This window comes from Metopolophium dirhodum, chromosome 5, assembly GCF_019925205.1.
Source record: "Metopolophium dirhodum isolate CAU chromosome 5, ASM1992520v1, whole genome shotgun sequence".
Lineage (NCBI taxonomy): Eukaryota > Metazoa > Arthropoda > Insecta > Hemiptera > Aphididae > Metopolophium > Metopolophium dirhodum.
The window spans coordinates 16,868,069-16,891,524 of record NC_083564.1 but is presented as its reverse complement, the minus strand read 5'-3'; the positions used below and the strand labels follow the sequence as shown (position 1 = coordinate 16,891,524).

At 37.9% G+C, this 23,456-nt stretch overlaps 4 protein-coding genes across 4 annotated transcripts; 1 reads left to right on the top strand and 3 right to left on the bottom strand.

The window, feature by feature from the left end:
* Positions 1-1,972: 1,972 nt before the first annotated feature.
* On the top strand, positions 1,973-3,099 carry LOC132945910 (uncharacterized). The gene is made up of 2 exons (XM_061015724.1): positions 1,973-2,896; positions 2,965-3,099. Exons 1-2 carry the CDS (start codon positions 2,555-2,557, stop codon positions 3,019-3,021), a joined length of 399 nt encoding a protein of 132 aa, XP_060871707.1. The 5' UTR covers positions 1,973-2,554; the 3' UTR covers positions 3,022-3,099.
* A 389-nt stretch (positions 3,100-3,488) lies between these two features.
* LOC132945572 (uncharacterized) lies at positions 3,489-4,745 on the bottom strand. Its single transcript, XM_061015345.1, has one exon. The coding sequence runs from the start codon at positions 4,743-4,745 to the stop codon at positions 3,489-3,491; it is 1,257 nt and encodes a 418-aa protein (XP_060871328.1).
* A 9,374-nt stretch (positions 4,746-14,119) lies between these two features.
* On the bottom strand, positions 14,120-15,656 carry LOC132945571 (uncharacterized). The gene is made up of 4 exons (XM_061015344.1): positions 15,552-15,656; positions 15,286-15,418; positions 14,902-15,183; positions 14,120-14,826 (listed from the first exon to the last, which is right to left on the bottom strand). Exons 1-4 carry the CDS (start codon positions 15,636-15,638, stop codon positions 14,120-14,122), a joined length of 1,209 nt encoding a protein of 402 aa, XP_060871327.1. The 5' UTR covers positions 15,639-15,656.
* Positions 15,657-17,055: 1,399 nt separating this feature from the next.
* Positions 17,056-18,759, bottom strand: LOC132945570 (uncharacterized). The gene is made up of 2 exons (XM_061015343.1): positions 18,756-18,759; positions 17,056-18,680 (listed from the first exon to the last, which is right to left on the bottom strand). The coding sequence occupies exons 1-2, from the start codon at positions 18,757-18,759 to the stop codon at positions 17,056-17,058; spliced, it is 1,629 nt and encodes a 542-aa protein (XP_060871326.1).
* Positions 18,760-23,456: the final 4,697 nt, after the last annotated feature.

The window sequence follows — 23,456 nt, the reverse complement described above, 5'->3', positions numbered from 1 at the left end:
TATAGAAGACAAAATATGGCATAAAAACATAGTTTCGTAATTCCAGTAATACGGCTTATTGAAGCGGTTTACAGCAAAACTACCTATTACAAAAATTGTAGAGAAGAACTTTTTTAACAATCGTAAGAAACCAGAATTTCGATATTTTTATAAATTAGTTGAATAATTAATCGATAAAAAATTTTAAAAACCGTGTTAATTTACCATATAATATTGGACGATTGGAATACGATATCAAAAATCGGATTTCTTACGATTGTTAAAAAAGTTCTCGTCTACAATTTTTATAAAAGGTATTTTTACTGTAAACCGCTTCAATAAGCCGTATTACATGAAGAACAAAAGTATAGTTTTTATTCGTATAAAATTCGAATACGAAGAGGGCGCACTATAGAAGACAAAATATGGCATAAAAACATAGTTTCGTAATTCCAGTAATACGGCTTATTGAAGCGGTTTACAGCAAAACTACCTATTACAAAAATTGTAGAGAAGAACTTTTTTAACAATCGTAAGAAACCAGAATTTCGATATTTTTATAAATTAGTTGAATAATTAATCGATAAAAAATTTTAAAAACCGTGTTAATTTACCATATAATATTGGACGATTGGAATACGATATCAAAAATCGGATTTCTTACGATTGTTAAAAAAGTTCTCGTCAGTAGTAGGAAATAGCCGGTTCTGGGTACCCCCCGCTTCACCCCCCTCCCGCCCTGTCACCATGTGCGCTTCCCCCTCCCCCACTCCCCCAGCCTATACTGCGGCTCCCTCCCCCACTCCCCCAGCCTATACTGCGGCTCCCTACGTCATTCTGCGGCTCCCCTCCCCCCTCCCCCCGCCTATACTGCGGCTCCCTACGTCATTCTGCGGCTCCCTCCCCCCTCCCCCCGCCTATACTGCGGCTCCCTACGTCATCCTGCGGCTCCCTCCCCCCTCCCCCCCGCCTATACTGCGGCTCCCTACGTCATCCTGCGGCTCCTTCCCCCCTCCCCCGCCTACACTGCGCCTCCTTGCCCTTCCCTACGTCATCATGCTTATCTCCCCTCCCCCCTCCCCCTACCTACACTGCGACTCCCTACGTCATCATGCTTATCTCCCCTCCCCCTACCTACACTGCGACTCCCTACGTCATCATGCTTATCTCCCTCCCCCCTCCCCCCAACCGTCCCGCACCGGAACTACGTCATCCCGCGCCTCACACGTATCGAGGACCCCCGCGAGCGCCTATATATATATATATACATATACCACAGTATATACTCTATACATACTATAGCATAAACCTATATATACTATAGTATATACCTATATATACTAAAGTATATACTCTATACATACTATAGCATATACCTATATATACTATAGTATATACCTATATATACTATAGTATATACCTATATATACTAAAGTATATACTCTATACATACTATAGCATATACCTATATATACTATAGTATATACCTATATATACTATAGTATATACCTATATATACTAAAGTATATACTCTATACATACTATAGCATATACCTATATATACTATAGTATATACCTATATATACTAAAGTATATACTCTATACATACTATAGTATATACCTATATATACTAAAGTATATACTCTATACATACTATAGCATATACCTATATATACTATACTCTATATATACTAAAGTATATACTCTATACATACTATAGTATATACCTATACATATTATAGTATATACCTATATATACTAAAGTATATACTCTACACATACTATAGTATATACCTATATACACTAAAGTATATACTCTATACATATATATATATATATATTATATATTATACAACATAAGCTAATTTAATATGTCGATGCGTTGGGTTAGAGTATATCGCATTGATCCCACGCGATCGGCGGGAATGTGCGTACGCGTCGTATTCGAGTGAAGTCTACTGCACCCATATAATTCGCGGTATATTCGCGCTTACCGTGGACAATCTATCAACTAAGATAATTATTATTTTTAATTCGCATGCGAACGTCATATACACGGCCGATATATATGATAGTCGTAAATCATTACCGGTGCAGCTGTTCGACGTTCACCAAGTGCAGTGTTTCAATATTACTTTTCAAAGTTTAATTCAATATAATAAACAATAAATGATGACGGAACGTGGCGTTCAACTGCGGCTAGATGGGGATATGCAGCTCGTCGAGTCAATCGATACCACTGATTTCGTCATAGACTTTTTAGGCCGCAAGTCTATCAGCATCGGGCTCGACCCGTCTAAAGATTTCAACGTATCTATCCGGATAATCGCGCCATCGCGGTTCGTATGTATAACAGCCGATTTTTTACGTCGCCTTTACTCGTTGATGGGACATATTCTGTCGATTATAACCGATCCACCGGTTAAAAGCCGCGAGAAACTGTTACTCCGGGACGAGACGATCACACTGTCCAAAATTAGTTATCGTGGCAATAATATGCTGGTAATCGAATCTCACCACCAGCAAGGGACGCCGTGTATTATTGAGCAGACGAAATCTATTAAAGCTCCAAGACATGCAATGGATTATCAACGAGGTTATCGCCCAAAAATCTAACATTATACGTCACATGGTGATGGGACAAACTGATCTTATGGCCGCATATTTATACGCAAATGTACCCGCGGAAAAATCCTCGTCAGTTGAAGAAATTACAGCGATCATCTGCAATATCCACAGCGATTTATCCACACTGAATATCGTCCCGAAAAATGAATACAGTTTCACGAACCAGATCAAATTGTTTGCACGCAAACAACTCGCCGAGTGTTGGCACAAGAAAATGCGCGAAAACAGTACAGATGACTATCCGATCGACGACGCCGCCGCCACAGCCACCGCTGACGTCATCGAATGGGTAATATATTATTATATTATATTATTACTATATTATAATTTATAATATATCATACGTTATTTTTACAGCCGATCAGACTCGAAGAAATTGACGGGTCAGCGATGTTTTCCTATACAAACTATTGATGAGCTGCTGTCCGCCGAATTCCACACGGTGCATTCAACCGGGCGGCCAGGGATATAGGAAAAATAGTCGACTAGGCATAATATAATAATATATTATATATATATATAATATGTATACGTTGTTATATTGTTAGATAACATTGCATTCATATTATTATTATGCGTTACTTGTATTATTGTGAAATAAGATTTCTATACCTATTATTACTATATACACATATTATACACTGTCAAATTCACTGTATAATATATTATGATATTATATAGGAAAAAATAAAACGCGTTATATTTATTATTATTATTATTTATTCCAAAAACATTATTAATACTGATATCAGATATCGTACGATACATAATATTATATATTATAATTATAATTATTATAATTCAATCGTAAAATAATAGTAAACATTTTGATGGAAAAACATAAATACAATATATACATATATAATATAGGTGTACATGAATTATATTTTTCTCACTTCGCCCGTAAATGGATTATATTGAACAATGCGATCGTGTATGACTAGACAGTAGGCGGCAGTATTGGCTGGGAAATTATTAGCTGCCTCTATCTCAATACGTAAATCGATACTTGAAGTCTTGGCGTCATCATTTTGACGCGAACAATCTATGCAGATAAATGGGCCCAACTCTTTATACTGTTCTCTCGTAAGACACGGTTGAGCGTTAAATCGCTCATAATAATGTTTCTGGAAATCGACGTAATTCTGGTAGAACATGGTGAACAGATTTTTATCGAAACTTTCGTTGAAATCTTCATACGGGTATTCGACTGAGTTAATATATGCTTTAACGTTTGTCAGCGAGCACGCGTCGTAATCAACGTTATAACCGTCTGCCACGGTACCAGGTGCATTCGTGAGAAAAGCGATTATTAAGCACCTAGGTCTTTCTACCTGTGAGCATGTTTTCACCATCCAAGAGTGTTTGCTCGTCTGCGGTAAGTTGGGATACTCACACAACTCCCAATTTCTAAATGCACAATTTAACATTTTTTTGCTATCAATGATTTTCAACAGTTTCAACCTCTCTCGATCGTCGACTTTAATAACAGGTATTTTCCACGACACCCGCGTCAGCTGTACTTTGACTTTTTTAACCATAGCCTTAACCAGCTCGCTCGAAATTTCCTCCCCCGCAACGGCAGTGAAATGCAATGAACTCAAATCTGACATCGATCTATTCAAAATCAGCTGTTGACTACAATTCACCAGTATTCGCTTGTAGTCCTCGCAAAAACCGAAAACATGCTTTAACGGTATACATCCGCTGAACGAACCGTCTTTAATGAAATTAGTATTTTTGCTAGTGATGTCCCAAGCAGCGTTTTGCATGATATTCGCGTCGGCAGGCGAATACGAACAATAGCCCTTCATCGCACTAGTTATACCAGGTTTTTTAACCCGTTGTACTTCGATGGAGTTTATCTCGTATTTCATCTCGTTGAATAAATTCGTTAACCCGTTATGGGCTAAGCTTATTACTGTCTTCATTTCTTCGGGCTGCGTTATTTTACCCTCGATATAGATATAACTTTCGCTCGGCAGCGTATGTGCGTCCCGATTTTGAATTGCGATACGGATTTCGTCCCCATTATCCAGCGCACTTGTGGAAAATGGCAGGAAAGAATGTACAAACATTTGCCGAATTGGTGATTCGTTTACATACGCACCACCCACGTCTAAGAACGATTTATCCATAGTGTTTATGTATAATATAAAGTAAAACAAATAAAAAATTACTATTTGTTTGCGATCAAACGTAAAAAATTACGATTATCGAGCGTCAGCGTTTTGTTTTTTTTTTTAATATTACGATTATTATTTTTACGAACAGCTGTGACGTGTTGTAGTGTGTGCCTGTCAACGGTCACTGGTTTAATGCGTGCCTCACTATTGTTCGTAGCATATTTACCGTCATTAAATTTCAAACCCATTTTTTATAAGCAGTCTGATGTTTACAGCTTCGCCGCGGAAATTAATTAACTTCCCGTTTTGATCGGTCAACGTAACTCGTACGAAATCAATCGTATTTGTTTTCAGTTTATACAACACACTATATTTAGGTATTTCAACTATTTTATAACCGGGTGGCACGATCGGATAAAATTCATGTATCGTATGCGATTGCCGTCCGTTGTTGAATGAACCTAAAGCCAAGTTACATTCGACTTTTATCGTATTAACGTTCATAATTTTCACCACGCGATCGGACTCGTGTCTATGATTGCGTACCAAAATACGCTTATCGAATCCTAATAACGGCGCGATGCTATCTTCGACGTTTAAATCAATATCACTATTACAATGCATAGTACATTTCAATGTGCTGCTATTAGCCGACAAGCTAAAATAATGCACACCGATGTCCTTTAAAAGTTCACGTATTTTAGTTTCTAAAACAATTATTTCATAACACCCAGTAGGTATTTTAATCTTTGCGATCTTGGACTGTTCACCGTGAATAATATGCATAGTATCGCACCCAGTCTCGACGTTAGGTATTGAATTATATGTTTGCATGCTTAGAAGTCCGATTTCAGATTTGTCACCAACTTCTATGGGTGGGAAAAAATGACATTCTAATTCGGAGCTGTTTCCGCACAGTGATAGTGTCTGAGACGGCATGTTGTCGACGATAATATTACAATATATATATATATAATATGTATATATTTTTTAATAATAATATAATTATTGTTTATCGGTTAAAAATTTCAAACATAAATGTCCACAGTTGAACGTATTGTATGCTTGATGACGTTCATAATTATATTCAATAACACAGCCTTTGAAATACTTCACTAATTGTGGCGGCGGGCGAAGGTCTCCGTAGCTGTCGTAATAAAAAACTGATTTCCCGATTTTTTTATAACACACCCAATGCGTGCCTTTATTTTTTTCAAAGTCGAGGTTAACGACCGCGCTTTCCGTGTGATTAGGTCCGGCGGCGGGCAACCTGTCTATGCAATATACACTTCTGAAATGACGTATTTTCTTAAATTTAGCGTATTTAACAATTTCGAAATCATAAAGAGCGCGATTGGGTAAAATCAGTTTTTTGTTCTCGACGATTTTCTAGCAGTATTTGTTTTTGCCGATTTGCGCCGAACTGCGGATACTGTCTTTTTATTTTTTAATTTTGTCGATGATATTTTTTTCCTTTTAACAGCGACCTTCTTAAGTCCATTACCGATGCTTTTGCGCGAACCACGAACACTCGATTTCCGGGCAATAGTATACGAGCCCCCACCACTTTTATGTGGATTTAGATACATGCCTTTGCCTAATTGTATAGGCGATCCGCTGTTCGATCTAATACTGCGTATTGTCTTCACGATGTTAGACACCCCGCCCGCCAGCGAACCCAACGCCGAAAGTCCAGCCAATATAGGGATTAACGCTAGTGCGCCACCGGTTTTAGGGACTTTGATCACACGAGGTAGTTTATTTTTATTTTTCCTCGATCGAACGCCCCTTTTTGTTTTCACATGTTTTCGTGCAACACTTACCGCAGATTTAATTAATTTACTCATATTCGGCGTCGACGGGCACGTCTTAATCGATTTTTTAATCGCTTTTTTACACGCGCCGACAATATTACCGAACCCGCATCCAGCACCGGTTTTACGTTTAGCCTTCATACCAGTGGTTACAAGCCACGCGGCAGCTTTTTCCTTATAACCAGCGTCTTTCGCGCCCACTCTGTTCCAAGCTCGTTCTTCCAAAATACTGTCGGCCGCACTACGTTCGGATAAAGAATTACTTTTCTCGTAAGCTATATCGTGGTCTCTACACGCAGAATCTAAACCGTTTATACCGGTCTGTCCGAGAGCAAGTCTTTTTCCTAAATTAGTCCCAGGTCCGCAGTACTGATAACCTGGTAAATGTAATTCGAATGGTAAACTATTTATTATAGTGTTCAACAGACCAGCACCGCTATTGGACTTGACCTTCCGACGTGGTAACATTGTATGGGCACATCGCACGGTCGGCACGCGTATTTATACAATGCGATTCATCAGGCAAGACATAAAACTCAAAGTGGATAATATCGATCCGTTATCGCTATGCAATAGCGATATCGAGAAGCTACCGCCTAAGCATGGGCCGCTGTTTCCGAATTCTATCAGAGCGTTGATTGTAGGACCGTCGGGGTGCGGGAAAACGAATCTTATTTTCACGTTATTGGTTCACGAGAACGGGATCAAATTCGAAAATGTATATATTTATTCGAAAACACTGCATCAAGCCAAATATATCATGCTAGATAAGATTTTATGCGACGTTCCGGGTATAAGTTTATTCAAATTCAATGACAACGAGACGGTGATATCGCCCGAGAAAGCTCTACCAAATTCAGTTTTCCTATTCGACGACGTGATAACAGAGAACCACAATATCATTCGATCGTACTTTTCGAGATCCAGGCATAATCTAATAGACGTGTGTTATTTAGCCCAATCGTATTCACGTGTACCGAAACAATTGATTCGGGACAATGCTAATTTCATAGTTTTATTCAAGCAGGACGAAATGAACCTGAAACACGTTTACGACGAACATTGCTCGGGTGATATCAAATACAACGAGTTTAAAGATTTTTGCATGACGTGTTGGCGTGGCGGCAGATTTGAATTTATTGTCATCAGCAGTGAACACGAGCGTGATAACGGCCGCTATAGACACGGGTTCGACACATATGTTATTATATAATAAGCCGGTACGTCGAAATATAACACATTTGCCCGGTACCATGGGAAAGGTAAACAACTTGCCGTCGGTGTCCCCGGCGTCACCGTCGTTATTGGCGGATATTATTCAAGCGAGAATGAATATAAAAAAAAAATATCATGCGCTGAAAACCGGCCGTTTTGAAACCGAATCATTAGTAAATAATACACTCAGTTCTATTATCGATCCTCTTAATAAAATACGCGACAATATCGATACCCCCCGCACGCATTTATCGGTGCACCAGCCACAACCCCCGCCCGCGTCACCGACGCCCACACCATCGTCCGCACCATCGTCGTCGCGGCAGTCATCACCGCGATCGCTACCGGATGTCTATAAAAAACATTCCACCGCCTCATCATCGTCATCGCTTACGTCACAATACGATTTGAATGAACTATACGGACAGTGGCCAATAACTGAATTAGATAAAGTATATGCACCTAAAAAATTAAGAAGTGGCGAATATGTTTTGGGCAACAAGGAAATTAAATTTGTTGATAATGAAATGCATATCGAAGACGATGACGGTTTTTACCCCATAACGCCCGGACTTGTTGAGTTATTATTCGCCAAGTCCCCAGCGGCTGAAAAATATTCGCACGAAGATTTAAGTGTATATAAGCGTATTTTAATTCATACATCGGCACACATGACAGCAGACGGTACGCGTGTCCGCAGTTCCATAGGAGCGAAATATATGAAAGTAATTTCAAAACTGTTCAAGGGCAAACAGTCTGGTAGTGGTATGAATATACGATTACAGAAACATAATATTGTATATTGGAACGATCCCAATGAGCTGGTCGATAGATTACGATTATTGTATTCGTCTCTCGCGGCTGGTAATACGGGTGTTCGTAACGAGATAATCTCGATTTGCGAAGAATTGGTCGAGGCTGGTATATTGAAAAAAATTCCGAATGTCTAAGCACGAGATCGCGGCTGAACTTCACGGAGCGGCGAGAAGGACATACCCGCGACGTCGCGTCATTGTTTACGGTAAAAACGATTTATACCAAGCGGACCTCGTCGACATGCGTCAATATGCCGACGTCAATAAAAATTATAATTATATATTGACCGCAATTGATTGTTACACAAAGTACGCTTACGGAATCGCATTGAGGACTAAACGTGGTGACGAAGTGTCTAAGGCTGCTAGTGGAATTTTCGCACAGAATAGACCTAACCTATTACACGTCGATCGGGGGCGCGAGTTTTACAATAAAAATTTCGAGGCTTTATTAAAAAAGTATAATATAAAAATGTATAGCACTTTCAGTGCTTTAAAGGCCTCGATAGTGGAAAGATTTAACAGATCTTTGAAAGCTCGAATGTTTAGGCAATTCACTAGCAGAGGTTCTCACGATTGGATGTCTATTTTACCAGAGTTAATTAATGACTATAATAAAACGGTGCATACCACAATTGGTGTGACACCACTACAAGCCAACGACGACCCGTCGCGGGTAAAATTAAAATACGTTGCCGCGAAAACCACAAAAATCAAGTTTAGCGTGGGCGACAAAGTTCGTGTTAGTGTGTACAAGGGTGTTTTCACCAAAGGATATTTGCCCAATTGGTCTACCGAAATATTCACAATTATTAAAGTGAACAGGACTACGCCGTGCACATTCATCTTGCAGGATTATACGGGTAACCCGATAGCCGGCGGTTTCTACGCTGAAGAAATACGTAAAACGAAACTGCCTGATGATTATCTAGTGGAAAAAATAATTCGCACCAAAGGCCAGCGAGTGTTCGTCCGCTGGTTAGGTTTTACCGACGAACATAATAGTTGGATAAATAAGTCTGATCTCAGAATATAAGACGTGCAGTTATCACGACGTCATGGATGTGTTCGGGGGGTCACCGTCTAGTCAATTGAATAAGACAATCACTGACATGAAAGAAACATTTTCCGAAGAACTCGACTCCCACGTTAATTTGATTGGAATAAATTATTCGAAAATCACGAAGCTTGATGAGAAGTTTACCAATGAATTAGGTCTACACACTGACTTAATAACGGCCACCGATAAAAAAATATCGTCGTTCAACGATCGAGTCCTGGCGAACGAAATGCAAATAATTCGACTAGGAACAATCGGATCGGTGCAGGCGACCGATAAATATTTTTTAGAAAATAATAATAAAATCGAATCGTGCATTGAGTCCATAGAGGATGTAAATAAAAATATTAAAGATTTAAAAGTCTCATTGGCTCATGCGTACGCCAGAATAATTATACTCGAGGACAGATTCGCAGAGAATTGGAAACAGTCTGATCCCTAATCTGGTACCAATAAGACGCGTTATACATATATAATATATATATAGTTATATTTAACTCTCGACGAAGTGGATAATGGCGTCGGCTATCATAGATATTCAATGCATACTAGGTCCGAACTTTAAATATCTTATAAAAGAAATGTCAATTCTCGATGTAAACAACCGCGGTAGTCAACATTATATTTTCAAACACAATCAAACACCGTGTACGGCTAAAAGTAAAGCGGTGAATATGTGGTTGTACCGTAACTATCATCAGCTTTCATTGTGTTGCGGTGACGTGGAATATTCGCAAATCGAAAGAATTTTAAAATCACTACATTTCAAGTGTGTCTACGTCAAGGGTGCGGAAAAACGTAAGATTATTCAAGATTTCATTCCAGAAGTCGATGTCATCGATTTGGGCGTGGATCACGACTGCCCTCGATTAAATCAGCTGGATCAACTTTATATGTCATCTACTGACGATAATTACGATGATAATACTAATAATAATTCTATTAATTATAATATTAACTATTCTCACAATCGTGTTGAAAACTATGACCTAGGATCTCCGTGCTGTATATATCACATGGACTTAGATCGCACACAATGTACATATCATAGAGTTTATGCATTGCGCAAATGGCTTATAAATAATTCGTAGAATAATATTTGTTTTTGATTTTATATATAATATTATAATGTTTAATTTTTCTAAATTATATTATTTTTAATGAATAAACACATACATATTATATTATACAGTCGTAGAGTTTTTTATTTAAACAAAAATGTTCACATCTACATACACATATAATATAGTACCATAATCGTGTGGTAATACATAAACAATGCATATTGCACTGTTCGATCATAATTCGTGAGTCGTAATATTATCTATATATATATATATTCGGCGAGTCGGTATGTATGATATTTGATCCCACATGCATAAGACAAGGAATCGCGAAAAAAAAAAAGTATGCAATCACCACAATTATTGCTGTATTGCTAATAATGTTTATCGGACAATGGGGTGTCATTGTTCCGCCCGCCCACCCGTCCGTCAGAGTATGCCAATGCGGGGACATTTTCACACGCACAAAGATCGTTGCGGTCGAATATAACGTGATCAAGGGGGGTGGTGGGGTGATAGTGTCTCTGCTGTTATTAAGCTAATAGTTAATTGCTGTGAATTATAATCAGTCGTCTCGATCAACCCAATACGAACACAAGCTCATCTCCAGCACTGATATATTTTTATTTTATCATCAACACCGCGTTATATAAAGTGAGTTACTTATTTAGTTTATCCTACAATAATAATAGTACTTGTTAATAATTTATTAATATTACTATTTTTATTATTATTATAATATTATTATTATTATATGTCCTTAAATCGTATATGGTTCGCTGATATAATTTTCTGTATACACTCATTATTAATATTACAATATTTATTATATAGATTCAAATTTGTGATCATTACCATACGTTACCGATAATTATCATAATCATCATCTTCGTCATAGTCATCGTCATCAAAATCATCAAACACATTTTCAGTCACCAGAATAATAATATAAGTGAGTTTTATTTGTGTTATTTATATACTTATTTATTATTTTTTAGTTTATTATTATTTTTATTATATGCTCTCGCATCGTATAATACTGATTAGAAGTCCAACCTGTAGAAGCTGATTTTCTATAGCACGGTGAAACCTTAACGCTTAAATGTATCGTGGATAGGAAAAAAACACTTTTTATAAAGATATTCAATAAAATAGTATTTACGGATAATATTATCAACGGGGCTTGTTGTATTCAAATACATATTTTATCCAAACATACAATTTCACTAAATAGGGATTAACTATATTCAAGTTTGGCTGTTATTTTTTTATATATAATATTTTATCACACATAATTACTTTCTATAATATACTATTAATAATAGGGATACTTTTAACAATAGGGATTGATGTATACTTGTATTCATAAAAATATTTTATGACATGTTAAATAATTACATTGTACTTAATTTAACTGAATATTTTATGTAACACCCCTTGCAAGTGTGTAAATGATTTATTTTATTTATTATTATTTTTTTTTTTTTTTGAACATTAGCTAAATGGCGTCGTTCTTACAGTCATTGAAAAATAAAGCCATCAACTCAAACCAGTCAATAGGCGATCTGGAAGTGGGTCGCAGCTACGTGATCAGGTCCATGAGTGAAATGGACACCAAATTTGGACCGGCCATAGCGTGCAAACTAACCGATGGTGTCTTGGGGGGTACAATTAATATTTTCTTACCAAAATATATTCAAATGACCGTGGAGGAAGTCAGTAATTATAATAAAGGGGATGTACCCTCCATATCATTAATTTTCAGGGGGAAGATTAACGGGCGATTTATTATAGATTTTGAATAAAGTCTATAATAAATCTGCTTTAGTATAATAAAAATATATGCTTATAATATTAATAATAAATAAAAAAAAAATGTTTATACATTAAAATACGTTTTAATTTATTTTATTTCAATGTTATATTAATAAGTATACTATAGTATAACTATATATATTTTTATAGGAATCTTAGCGGAAATGTTTTATTTATACATAGTCGCCACACTATAAAATAATAATAATAATAATTATTATTATTATATTAATTTCATAAATTGGTGAGAAATATATTTTTATTCAATAATAATATTTATAATAATATAATCTTTCAGATGATTTTAAAAATGATAATAATATAATAGAGTGTTATCCAATATTCTATTGGTAAAAAATATTATTTGAAATAAAAAAAAAATGTATTTCATTTGATATATTTATAGGTATATTCCCAACAGGATATATTTTTTTAATGTTTCCAATATTTTCTCAACAGGATTTTTTTTGTTAAAGTTTCCCATTGAAATCTTTGTAACATTTTTTTTCTCCAATGCACTTCATCTTCATTAAGTAGATACCACGATTGAGCGTCTTCTGAAAAATATAATGTAAGGATTTAGAAAATCATAGTATTTTTTATTTGTATATATCAAGCAAGCCTCACTGAGTTGTAGTATCTCGGTGTCAGATAAAAATATTATATCCGATGCAGTGGGTGGTGGACACGGAAAGGATTGGTTCGGATCGAAAATAAATGATACACGTCCATCGACACCTCCATTTCCATCCGTATTGAGGAGGTATACATCGTCGAATAACGGTGGTGATAACTAATATAAAATTAAGCTTAATTTATAACGAGGTAAAATAAAAAAAATAAAAAAAAAAATCTGTGTTAAATGAGTAACTTACTGGAGGCGAGTCAAATGTTGTAGGTCTTGTTGGGCTGCTGCAAAATGATCCAGACGATTCCGACATATTTATTTTTATATTTGTGTCGAACGTCCGCGGATTATATGTATTGTATGTATGAATTGGATATAATGGCTGATGAGGACTGAAGACTGTTGAGAGACACAGGGTTGCCTGCATGTACACTCAACCGTGAACTGATATTTTAAAATTATAGAGTGGGTGGGGTTTTGTTTTAGTAAATATTATCGGATAACGTGCCAACGCTACGAGGGAAAAAAATCTAGAATGATGATAGTATTTATAATCAATTTAATCAATTATAACAATACGATTATTCGTTATCCGCTGCACAATGTAATAATATAACGTTCTACATCATAATAATAATAAAAAAAATATACGAAATAATATTTTATTTCAAGCCTACTTAATCACCTATATGTATCGCCGTAAATGGCTGCATTACTGTATGTGATATGGTATTTACCCCTAAAGATAAAAATAATGAATCCGCTTTACGTGTGTGTTATATATATAATATATATATATATATATTTATTTGAATTGTGATTTTTTCCCGCCACACAATACCGTTTACATTTTAACAGATTATATACAATAACAATAATAATAACAATATTACGATAGTGATAACAATAATAATAATAATAATAATAATAATGACAATTGTAATAATGATAACAATATATTTTTTTTATGATTATTCAATCAATTCGATAATGCCCATGTGCGAGGGTATCAATACGATTAGGGAGAATATGTCGTTTGTCGTCGAATCTGTTTAGGACTAATTTACTAGTCCTAATCGTGCTGACTTGGTGCTTATACGATCGGATAGATATATTTTCTCTATACGCAGTATACGGCATGTAGGATTGTTGTTGTTGTGATGGTGGTGTTGGTGGTGGTGGTGGGGGTGTAGTCGGCGGGTGTTGTGTTGTCGGTGGAATCGCTGCAATCGCAGCGTTTCGGTGTATGCGCTTAATGACAATACGTGCGCAATCTCGAGCTATCAGCCTCCCTGTTGACGCGTCGAACTCCTTATCGTAATAATCATCCGCGTCCGGACCATCCTCGTCGTCATCGTCGTCGTCGTCGTCGGAGAACAAACAGCGCATGTGATCGTTGAAAGTCAGGTGATTTCTAATAACATGTCCCCGGACACCCTTGGACCTGATATTTACGGCACCCTCGATATCGTACGCGTATGATTTAGCGCGTAATCCGATAAACCGATGCATATTTCGGCCAGAAATCTCGTCCTTGAAGTAACCGGGTAATTTCATACGTTCCAGAGTGTAGCACCTGTGATCAGGTGGTAGATTAGATGTGTCCATACGGTTCAGCAAGTTCGGATTATTCGCCACATCGTCGTAAAAATCGCGTGTTTTCACGTGATATATCAGAGAATCTGTCAACAAGTAAAATAGTGATAACGTTAATAACACATTAAATACGATAGTGGATCACAGCGTGATATACATACCAGTATCGGTGTACAACAGGCTGATATTGTCGCCGTAATGACGTTTCATCACGTTATAATGATATTCGTACATCAACTCCTTGCTCCGCTCGAGTATGACAAACCCGATGTAAATAGGTTTGCAGAAATCGATCTCTTTATTGTGCATAGTCACTGCAGCGAGATTTTCGCTATAATTGGTGCATTGTTTGAACGTCGGGCGATTAATCAGTTTTCGCATCCTGGCGGGGCACGACACAAGTTCTACGTTAATACGTTTCCTCATTGACTCCATTGTCTTACCTGTAAGGTAGTGAGGTAGTAAGGTAGATTATTATGACATAAAAATAAATTTTGCAAATTTTTTTTGCAAATTTTTTTTTGCAAAAAATATAAATAAATTACCGAATACACTGTTGTTCATGTCTTTGAAAAATTGCTCCTCGAATTTATTGGCCGCCCGTGCACGCATCCCCGTGTTCAGCGCGATATACGGTGCAAGCCATCGAGATTGTCTAAATTGTAGCACTCGGTGCACCTGAAATGTACAAAATAAGTAATTAAATAATATTCGATATCATATATATATAAATATATATACATATTTTTATCCACAGTAACAATAATTATGATAATAATAATAATAATAATAATAATAATAATAATATTACTTTTTCGACGATCAACCCGTTTGCAATGGCCTGTTTCAAATTCATATAGTGTATGACGTAGTTTTCCTTACGTTCGAATGTGACCATTAATTTCCGCACTTTCGACCCACGTGGAATGCTTGCGTGTGGTAGGAACGGCATATCATTGTGCTCGTCGTGCAGACTTTGCGGATACGATATGTCGACTTCGTACACTCTCCCCACGTCATCAGCCTCCTCCATATACTCGAGTTGAGCTAATGCCACGTCCGGATTTCCAGCGTACCACGAAAACCCCCCGTAAGGAATGTTTTGAGACATACTCCACCCGTATAAATTATTAGCTATATGGAAACAATGATATTATATTATTATTATTATTATAAGTATATACATAACGATCGTAGCATAATGGTAAAAGTCGAACTTTTTTCCCCACAATTTATCGTCAATTAGATATCTGTTTTTCATGCGACAGTCTATATGCATTATTATTATTATTGTTATTATCTTAAAATATTACCATCTTGATAGACGAGCCATGTGTTCGGTTCGTCAGCTTTGTACCCAGGCGTGTTCGGGTTGTTCGCCTTGGCGTAACGCTTGCTGGCTTGCGTCAACCCGCCACGGGTACCTCGTTCGAAAAACAATATAGAATCGTAATCGGAAAGCAGTTGTAGCCTGATGGAGGTGAACTTGAGCATAGCATCGAAGCTGTATCCGGGGGCCGTGAAATAATACGCCGGGTCCAGCTGGTACGTCGACATGCATATATCGCGAAAGTTCTCGAAAATGTCGGCACTGAGTAACACATCTATTTTCAGATACAGATCACTGTAATCGCCGAGAGTGTGGCAGTCGAAATGATCCCATACAAGCTTTGCGTGCGCGTAATCTTCGTCGCCAACGTGCGTCTCGGTCAACGCGCTGTAAAACTCCACCCTAGCCGGTAACCTAGTCTCACTCAATTTACTCCAGCTGTCCGTGTACTCGTACGGATACACGCCTTTACGCGTGACCAGTGGCATCTCCGCGGGCGCGAACACTTTAGCGACTTCACGAAACTTGGCAAAGTCCGCAGACGTGAGGTTCTTCGCCAAGTCGGCCAAACTCGAAGCCATGAACCTGCACGAGTCGATAAACCTGACGGCGAACTCGTTGTTTATGTATTTCGAAAACGATATGTACCGTTCCTCGCTATTGGGTATCACCGATATCGTGTTGGCGTTAAGTCCCAGATGCGTGACGAAAAAATGAGCGTCATAATTTGATAAATTATGTAAATAGCACGGCACGAACTTTGGCGTTTTTAATTTTAGGTTACACGCGTTACACAGAGTCTTGAGAAAACGGCCCGACAAGTGGTCGTGATGCGCGACTTTACAATTTCCGTCGGTGAAAGTTTTCGCACACAGATCGCACACGGTCTTCATTCCGTGCGCGCGCACGTCCTCGACGCTCATCGCGATCGGCACGTTGGTCGTCTTCAACAGTTTGGATATTTTTTCTGCCATATCCAAGACAGCTACGACGAATCGCTTGGCCACATCGTCCACGGTCTCTGAGCCGCGAAAAATGATCGGAGTCCGCGGGATGTCGAACGGGATGTCAGCTCCATCAGCTGTGCAGGTACACCGTCCGCAGCGACAACCATAAACCCATAGCTCATCGGCTGATGCGTGTGCAACGCTTCGGTATTGTCACCGTATCGCTGCGCAGATTTCACGAGAAGGGCCTCAAAGTCGGCGTACATGACGAACGGCACGCGTTGCGTTTTACACAACGCGGTGAACTCGAGCGTGCTCCCTTCCGGCGGCAATATAGGCAATATGGGTTTGTGGGTACCGCAGACTAAACGATGACGTGCCAACGCCTCCTCGCCGTGCAATTTATATCGCAAAGGTAGGTCGTCAAAACTGGTGAAACACTTTTTGCAAAAAAATAATCGATGTTCGCGACTATTTTTCTGCATGCTAGCGAGTCTCGAAAAATTTGACACATAGGTGTAGTGACTTTTTTCCCCCGAGCCGGTGATCAACAGTAAGTCGAAATGATCCGGTAGTTCGTCATCGACCACCCGCAGTGGATACGCCGCCGATTCCGTCGTAGATTTTTTATTTTTATTATTTATGCATTTTCTCACGCCGTAAACGTTAATTGAAGTACCTGGATTCGCTCGCTTGAATAATTTTATTTCCGATACGGGCGTGGGGACGGATAACGTGGAAAAGTCGTAACGGTGCTCTTCGCAGAAATAATTCGCGCCTACTTTGGTACGGTTAACATGGGGCACATGCTTTGCCAAAATCGCCCACTTAAAACATTCTAGATCTATGTTTTGAGGGTTTATTACGGCCTTTCGATCTGCGATGCTCGGCGGGAGTGGTAAGTATGACGAGCCACCCATGGGCGAGTACTCGTAAACCCCCAAAAGCATCCCGTCAATGCACGATAGGGCGAAGCCGCTGTTCTTGCCCGCGTAACTGTCCTCCTCGGCGAGAAGTGCCGTAAAATCGCGATCTACCACACCCTCGACGTCGCTGTACGAGTACAACTCTCGGGCCGATGACTTGAAAGCACGGTTTTCGTTGGTGTTTTCCACGTTAGGCACTGCGTAGGTGGCCTCTAACTTAAGGTTATATTTAATCGGATGGCTTATCACGCATTCGCGTAATTTCACTATTAATTCCGACTCTATCGAATGGAGAAATGCGCGATAACTCTTTACGTTTTCGATATTTTTTCTGAAATACCATACCGTCGTGCGTTTGTGCGTAGATTGTAATTCGGTAAAGCCTGGCGTACTAACCGATTGCATGCGAGCCTTTTTACGCTTAATGTTTCTGCCGCTGTTCTCCGTATTGTATTGCCGCGATAGTGCAGTAGGCGGCGGGCACGCGTTATCACGGTCGAATGTCCGATAAGACGCGCCCGAGATACCAGTGATAACAGGCGTGGCGGCCGGACGACGTCGTGTAGCGGAGGCAGGCCGGGGGGTCGTGGAGGTGTGAGCTGATGGCCCAGCTGCGTGCGCGCGCGGATTCGTGATGGCGGCGGCCGTTGGAGTCGGGACAACAACAACAACAGATGACTGAGCGGGCGGTATGGCGGTTGCGCGTGCGGGCGCCCAGTCTATAACCGTCAGACGATCTGACACGAATTATTAAATGATATTATTATTAAAATTGTATTATTATTATATAATGAGATTTTTTAAAAATTTACCCATTGCGTCGCCTATTCGAACCGCATTGTGGCCATCGTTAGTATGTAGGCGGGCAGCCTCTGTTTATTCGGAAATAATTAAATTAATAACCTATATATATATATATATATATAGTTAAAGCGCGCATTGTAATAATGTACTTACGGTGGACATTCTTGGTGTGCCGCGTTAGATTGTTCTGCTGCGTAAAAACCTTCGCACATATCCCGCATGGAATTGTTGAACCGTCGTGGGTTTTCGAATGCCTGTTTAGATCACGCTTATGTGTATACACTTTTCCACACGTGATACAGTAGAACATTTTTACGATATTTTTCCACGCACAGAATTTAACAAATAAACGTTTGGAAATACGAGCAGGATTAAGAAACTGTTATTAAGACGTCAAACACTGTCGAGCTCAGAAAACCGTCTGATGCGGAAAACATTGGCGACGGCGGTGGATCACCGAATTCTGTATATTATATATCATATATTATATATATATATATATTTAATATTGATAATAAAATCCACAGTGACAATTTCACTCGAATACGACGCGTACGCACATTCCCGCCGATCGCGTGGGATCAATGCGATATACTCTAACCCAACGCATCGACATATTAAATTAGCTTATGTTGTATAATATATAATATATATATATATATATGTATAGGAGTATATACTTTAGTGTATATAGGTATATACTATAGTATGTGTAGAGTATATACTTTAGTATATATAGGTATATACTATAATATGTATAGGTATATACTATAGTATGTATAGAGTATATACTTTAGTAATATATAGAGTATAGTATATATAGGTATATGCTATAGTATGTATAGAGTATATACTTTAGTATATATAGGTATATACTATAGTATGTATAGAGTATATACTTTAGTATATATAGGTATATACTATAGTATATATAGGTATATGCTATAGTATGTATAGAGTATATACTTTAGTATATATAGGTATATACTATAGTATATATAGGTATATGCTATAGTATGTATAGAGTATATACTTTAGTATATATAGGTATATACTATAGTATATATAGGTATATACTATAGTATATATAGGTATATGCTTAGTATGTATAGAGTATATACTTTAGTATATATAGGTATATACTATAGTATATAGGTTTATGCTATAGTATGTATAGAGTATATACTGTGGTATATGTATATATATATATATAGGCGCTCGCGGGGGTCCTCGATACGTGTGAGGCGCGGGATGACGTAGTTCCGGTGCGGGACGGTTGGGGGGGGGAGGGGGGGAGGGAGATAAGCATGATGACGTAGGGAGTCGCAGTGTAGGTAGGGGGAGGGGAGATAAGCATGATGACGTAGGGAGTCGCAGTGTAGGTAGGGGGAGGGGGGAGGGGGGGATAAGCTTGATGACGTAGGGAAGTGCAAGGAGGTGCAGTGTAGGCAGGGGAGGGGGGAGGGGAGATAAGCATGATGACGTAGGGAAGGGCAAGGAGGCGCAGTGTAGGCGGGGGAGGGGGGAAGGAGCCGCAGGATGACGTAGGGAGCCGCAGTATAGGCGGGGGGGAGGGGGGAGGGAGCCGCAGGATGACGTAGGGAGCCGCAGTATAGGCGGGGGGAGGGGGGAGGGAGCGCGCAGAATGACGTAGGGAGCCGCAGTATAGGCGGGGGGGAGGGGGGGAGGGGAGCCGCAGAATGACGTAGGGAGCCGCAGTATAGGCTGGGGGAGTGGGGGGAGGGAGCCGCAGTATAGGCTGGGGGAGTGGGGGAGGGGGGAAGCGCACATGGTGACAGGGCGGGAGGGGGGTGAAGCGGGGGGTACCCAGAACCGGCTATTTCCTACTACTCTCGTCTACAATTTTTATAAAAGGTATTTTTACTGTAAACCGCTTCAATAAGCCGTATTACATGAAGAACAAAAGTATAGTTTTTATTCGTATAAAATTCGAATACGAAGAGGGCGCACTATAGAAGACAAAATATGGCATAAAAAACATGGTTTCGTAATTCCAGTAATACGGCTTATTGAAGCGGTTTACAGCAAAACTACCTATTACAAAAATTGTAGAGAAGAACTTTTTAAACAATCGTAAGAAACCAGAATTTCGATATTTTTATAAATTAGTTGAATAATTAATCGATAAAAAATTTTAAAAACCGTGTTAATTTACCATATAATATTGGACGATTGGAATACGATATCAAAAATCGGATTTCTTACGATTGTTAAAAAAGTTCTCGTCTACAATTTTTATAAAAGGTATTTTTACTGTAAACCGCTTCAATAAGCCGTGTTACATGAAGAACAAAAGTATAGTTTTTATTCGTATAAAATTCGAATACGAAGAGGGCGCACTATAGAAGACAAAATATGGCATAAAAACATGGTTTCGTAATTCCAGTAATACGGCTTATTGAAGCGGTTTACAGCAAAACTACCTATTACAAAAATTGTAGAGAAGAACTTTTTTAACAATCGTAAGAAACCAGAATTTCGATATTTTTATAAATTAGTTGAATAATTAATCGATAAAAAATTTTAAAAACCGTGTTAATTTACCATATAATATTGGACGATTGGAATACGATATCAAAAATCGGATTTCTTACGATTGTTTAAAAAAAGTTCTCGTCTACAATTTTTATAAAAGGTATTTTTACTGTAAACCGCTTCAATAGGCCGTATTACATGAAGAACAAAAGTATAGTTTTTATTCGTATAAAATTCGAATACGAAGAGGGCGCACTATAGAAGACAAAATATGGCATAAAAACATGGTTTCGTAATTCCAGTAATACGGCTTATTGAAGCAGTTTACAGCAAAACTACCTATTACAAAAATTGTAGAGAAGAACTTTTTTAACAATCGTAAGAAACCAGAATTTCGATATTTTTATAAATTAGTTGAATAATTAATCGATAAAAAATTTTAAAAAACCGTGTTAATTTACCATATGATATTGGACGATTGGAATACGATATCAAAAATCGGATTTCTTACGATTGTTAAAAAAGTTTCTCGTCTACAATTTTTATAAAAGGTATTTTTACTGTAAACTGCTTCAATAAGCCGTATTACATGAAGAACAAAAGTATAGTTTTTATTCGTATAAAATTCGAATACGAAGAGGGCGCACTATAGAAGACAAAATATGGCATAAAAACATAGTTTCGTAATTCCAGTAATACGGCTTATTGAAGCGGTTTTACAGCAAAACTACCTATTACAAAAATTGTAGAGAAGAACTTTTTTAACAATCGTAAGAAACCAGAATTTCGATATTTTTATAAATTAGTTGAATAATTAATCGATAAAAAATTTTAAAAACCGTGTTAATTTACCATATAATATTGGACGATTGGAATACGATATCAAAATCGGATTTCTTACGATTGTTAAAAAAGTTCTCGTCTACAATTTTTATAAAAGGTATTTTTACTGTAAACCGCTTCAATAAGCCGTATTACATGAAGAACAAAAGTATAGTTTTTATTCGTATAAAATTCGAATACGAAGAGGGCGCACTATAGAAGACAAAATATGGCATAAAAACATGGTTTCGTAATTCCAGTAATACGGCTTATTGAAGCGGTTTACAGCAAAACTACCTATTACAAAAATTGTAGAGAAGAACTTTTTTAACAATCCTATGAAGCCAGAATTTCGATATTTTTGTTAATTAGTTGAATAATTAATTGTTAAAAAATTAAAAACCTTGTTAATTTACTATGTGATATTGGACGATTGTAATACGATATCAAAAATCGGATTTCTTACGATTGTTAAAAAAGTTCTCGTCTACAATTTTTATAATAGGTAGTTTTATTGTAAACCGCTTCAATAAGCCGTATTACATGAAGAACAAAAGTATAGTTTTTATTAGTAGGTATGAAATTCGGATACGAATACAAAATATAAAACCGAACAAAATTAAATAATATTTGTCATGAAATATAATATAATAATCATTTTCTTATCTGGGTTATTTATAAACTATGTACGGGCGCACGGCTGCGATAGAAAACCCGTTTTGACCTTTTGTGCGGTACTGCTGTTATCGCGCGCGGGGAGGTGGTATGAACACCTAGTATCGAGCGCTGCCGCTGCCTATAATGGGCGCAGCACATGACGAGCGTAATTAAATGTTTTTTTACCGAAAAACATGGTTTTGTAGTTCCAGGAATACGGCTTATTGAAGCGTTTTACAGTATAAATACCTATTACAAAAATTGTAGAGGAGAATTTTTCCTAGAAACATAAAAAGCCCGATTTTTGATATCTTGTTCCAATCGTCCAATATCGCATGGTAAATTAACACGTTTTTTTAAACTTTTTATCAATTAATTATTTTACTAACTAATAAGACCATCGAAAATCGGGCTTCTTTCGTTTCTAGAAAAAATTCTCCTCTACAATTTTTGTAATAGGTCTTTATACTGTAAAACGCTTCAATAAGCCGTATTCCTGGAATTACGAAACAATGTTTTTATGCCATATTTTGTCTACTAGTGCGCCCTCTTAATAATGTTTCTTAATATTGTAAACTGATACATGTGTGACACAGGCGAGTAGGACTCCCTTCTCCATACGACTGGTCTAAGGAATCTGCTGAATAAACCCTTTTTGAACAGACGACCAGCTCGTATGCGGGATTCGCACACGGGGCAGTTAGTGTAGTGTTCACAACAGACCATTACAGACC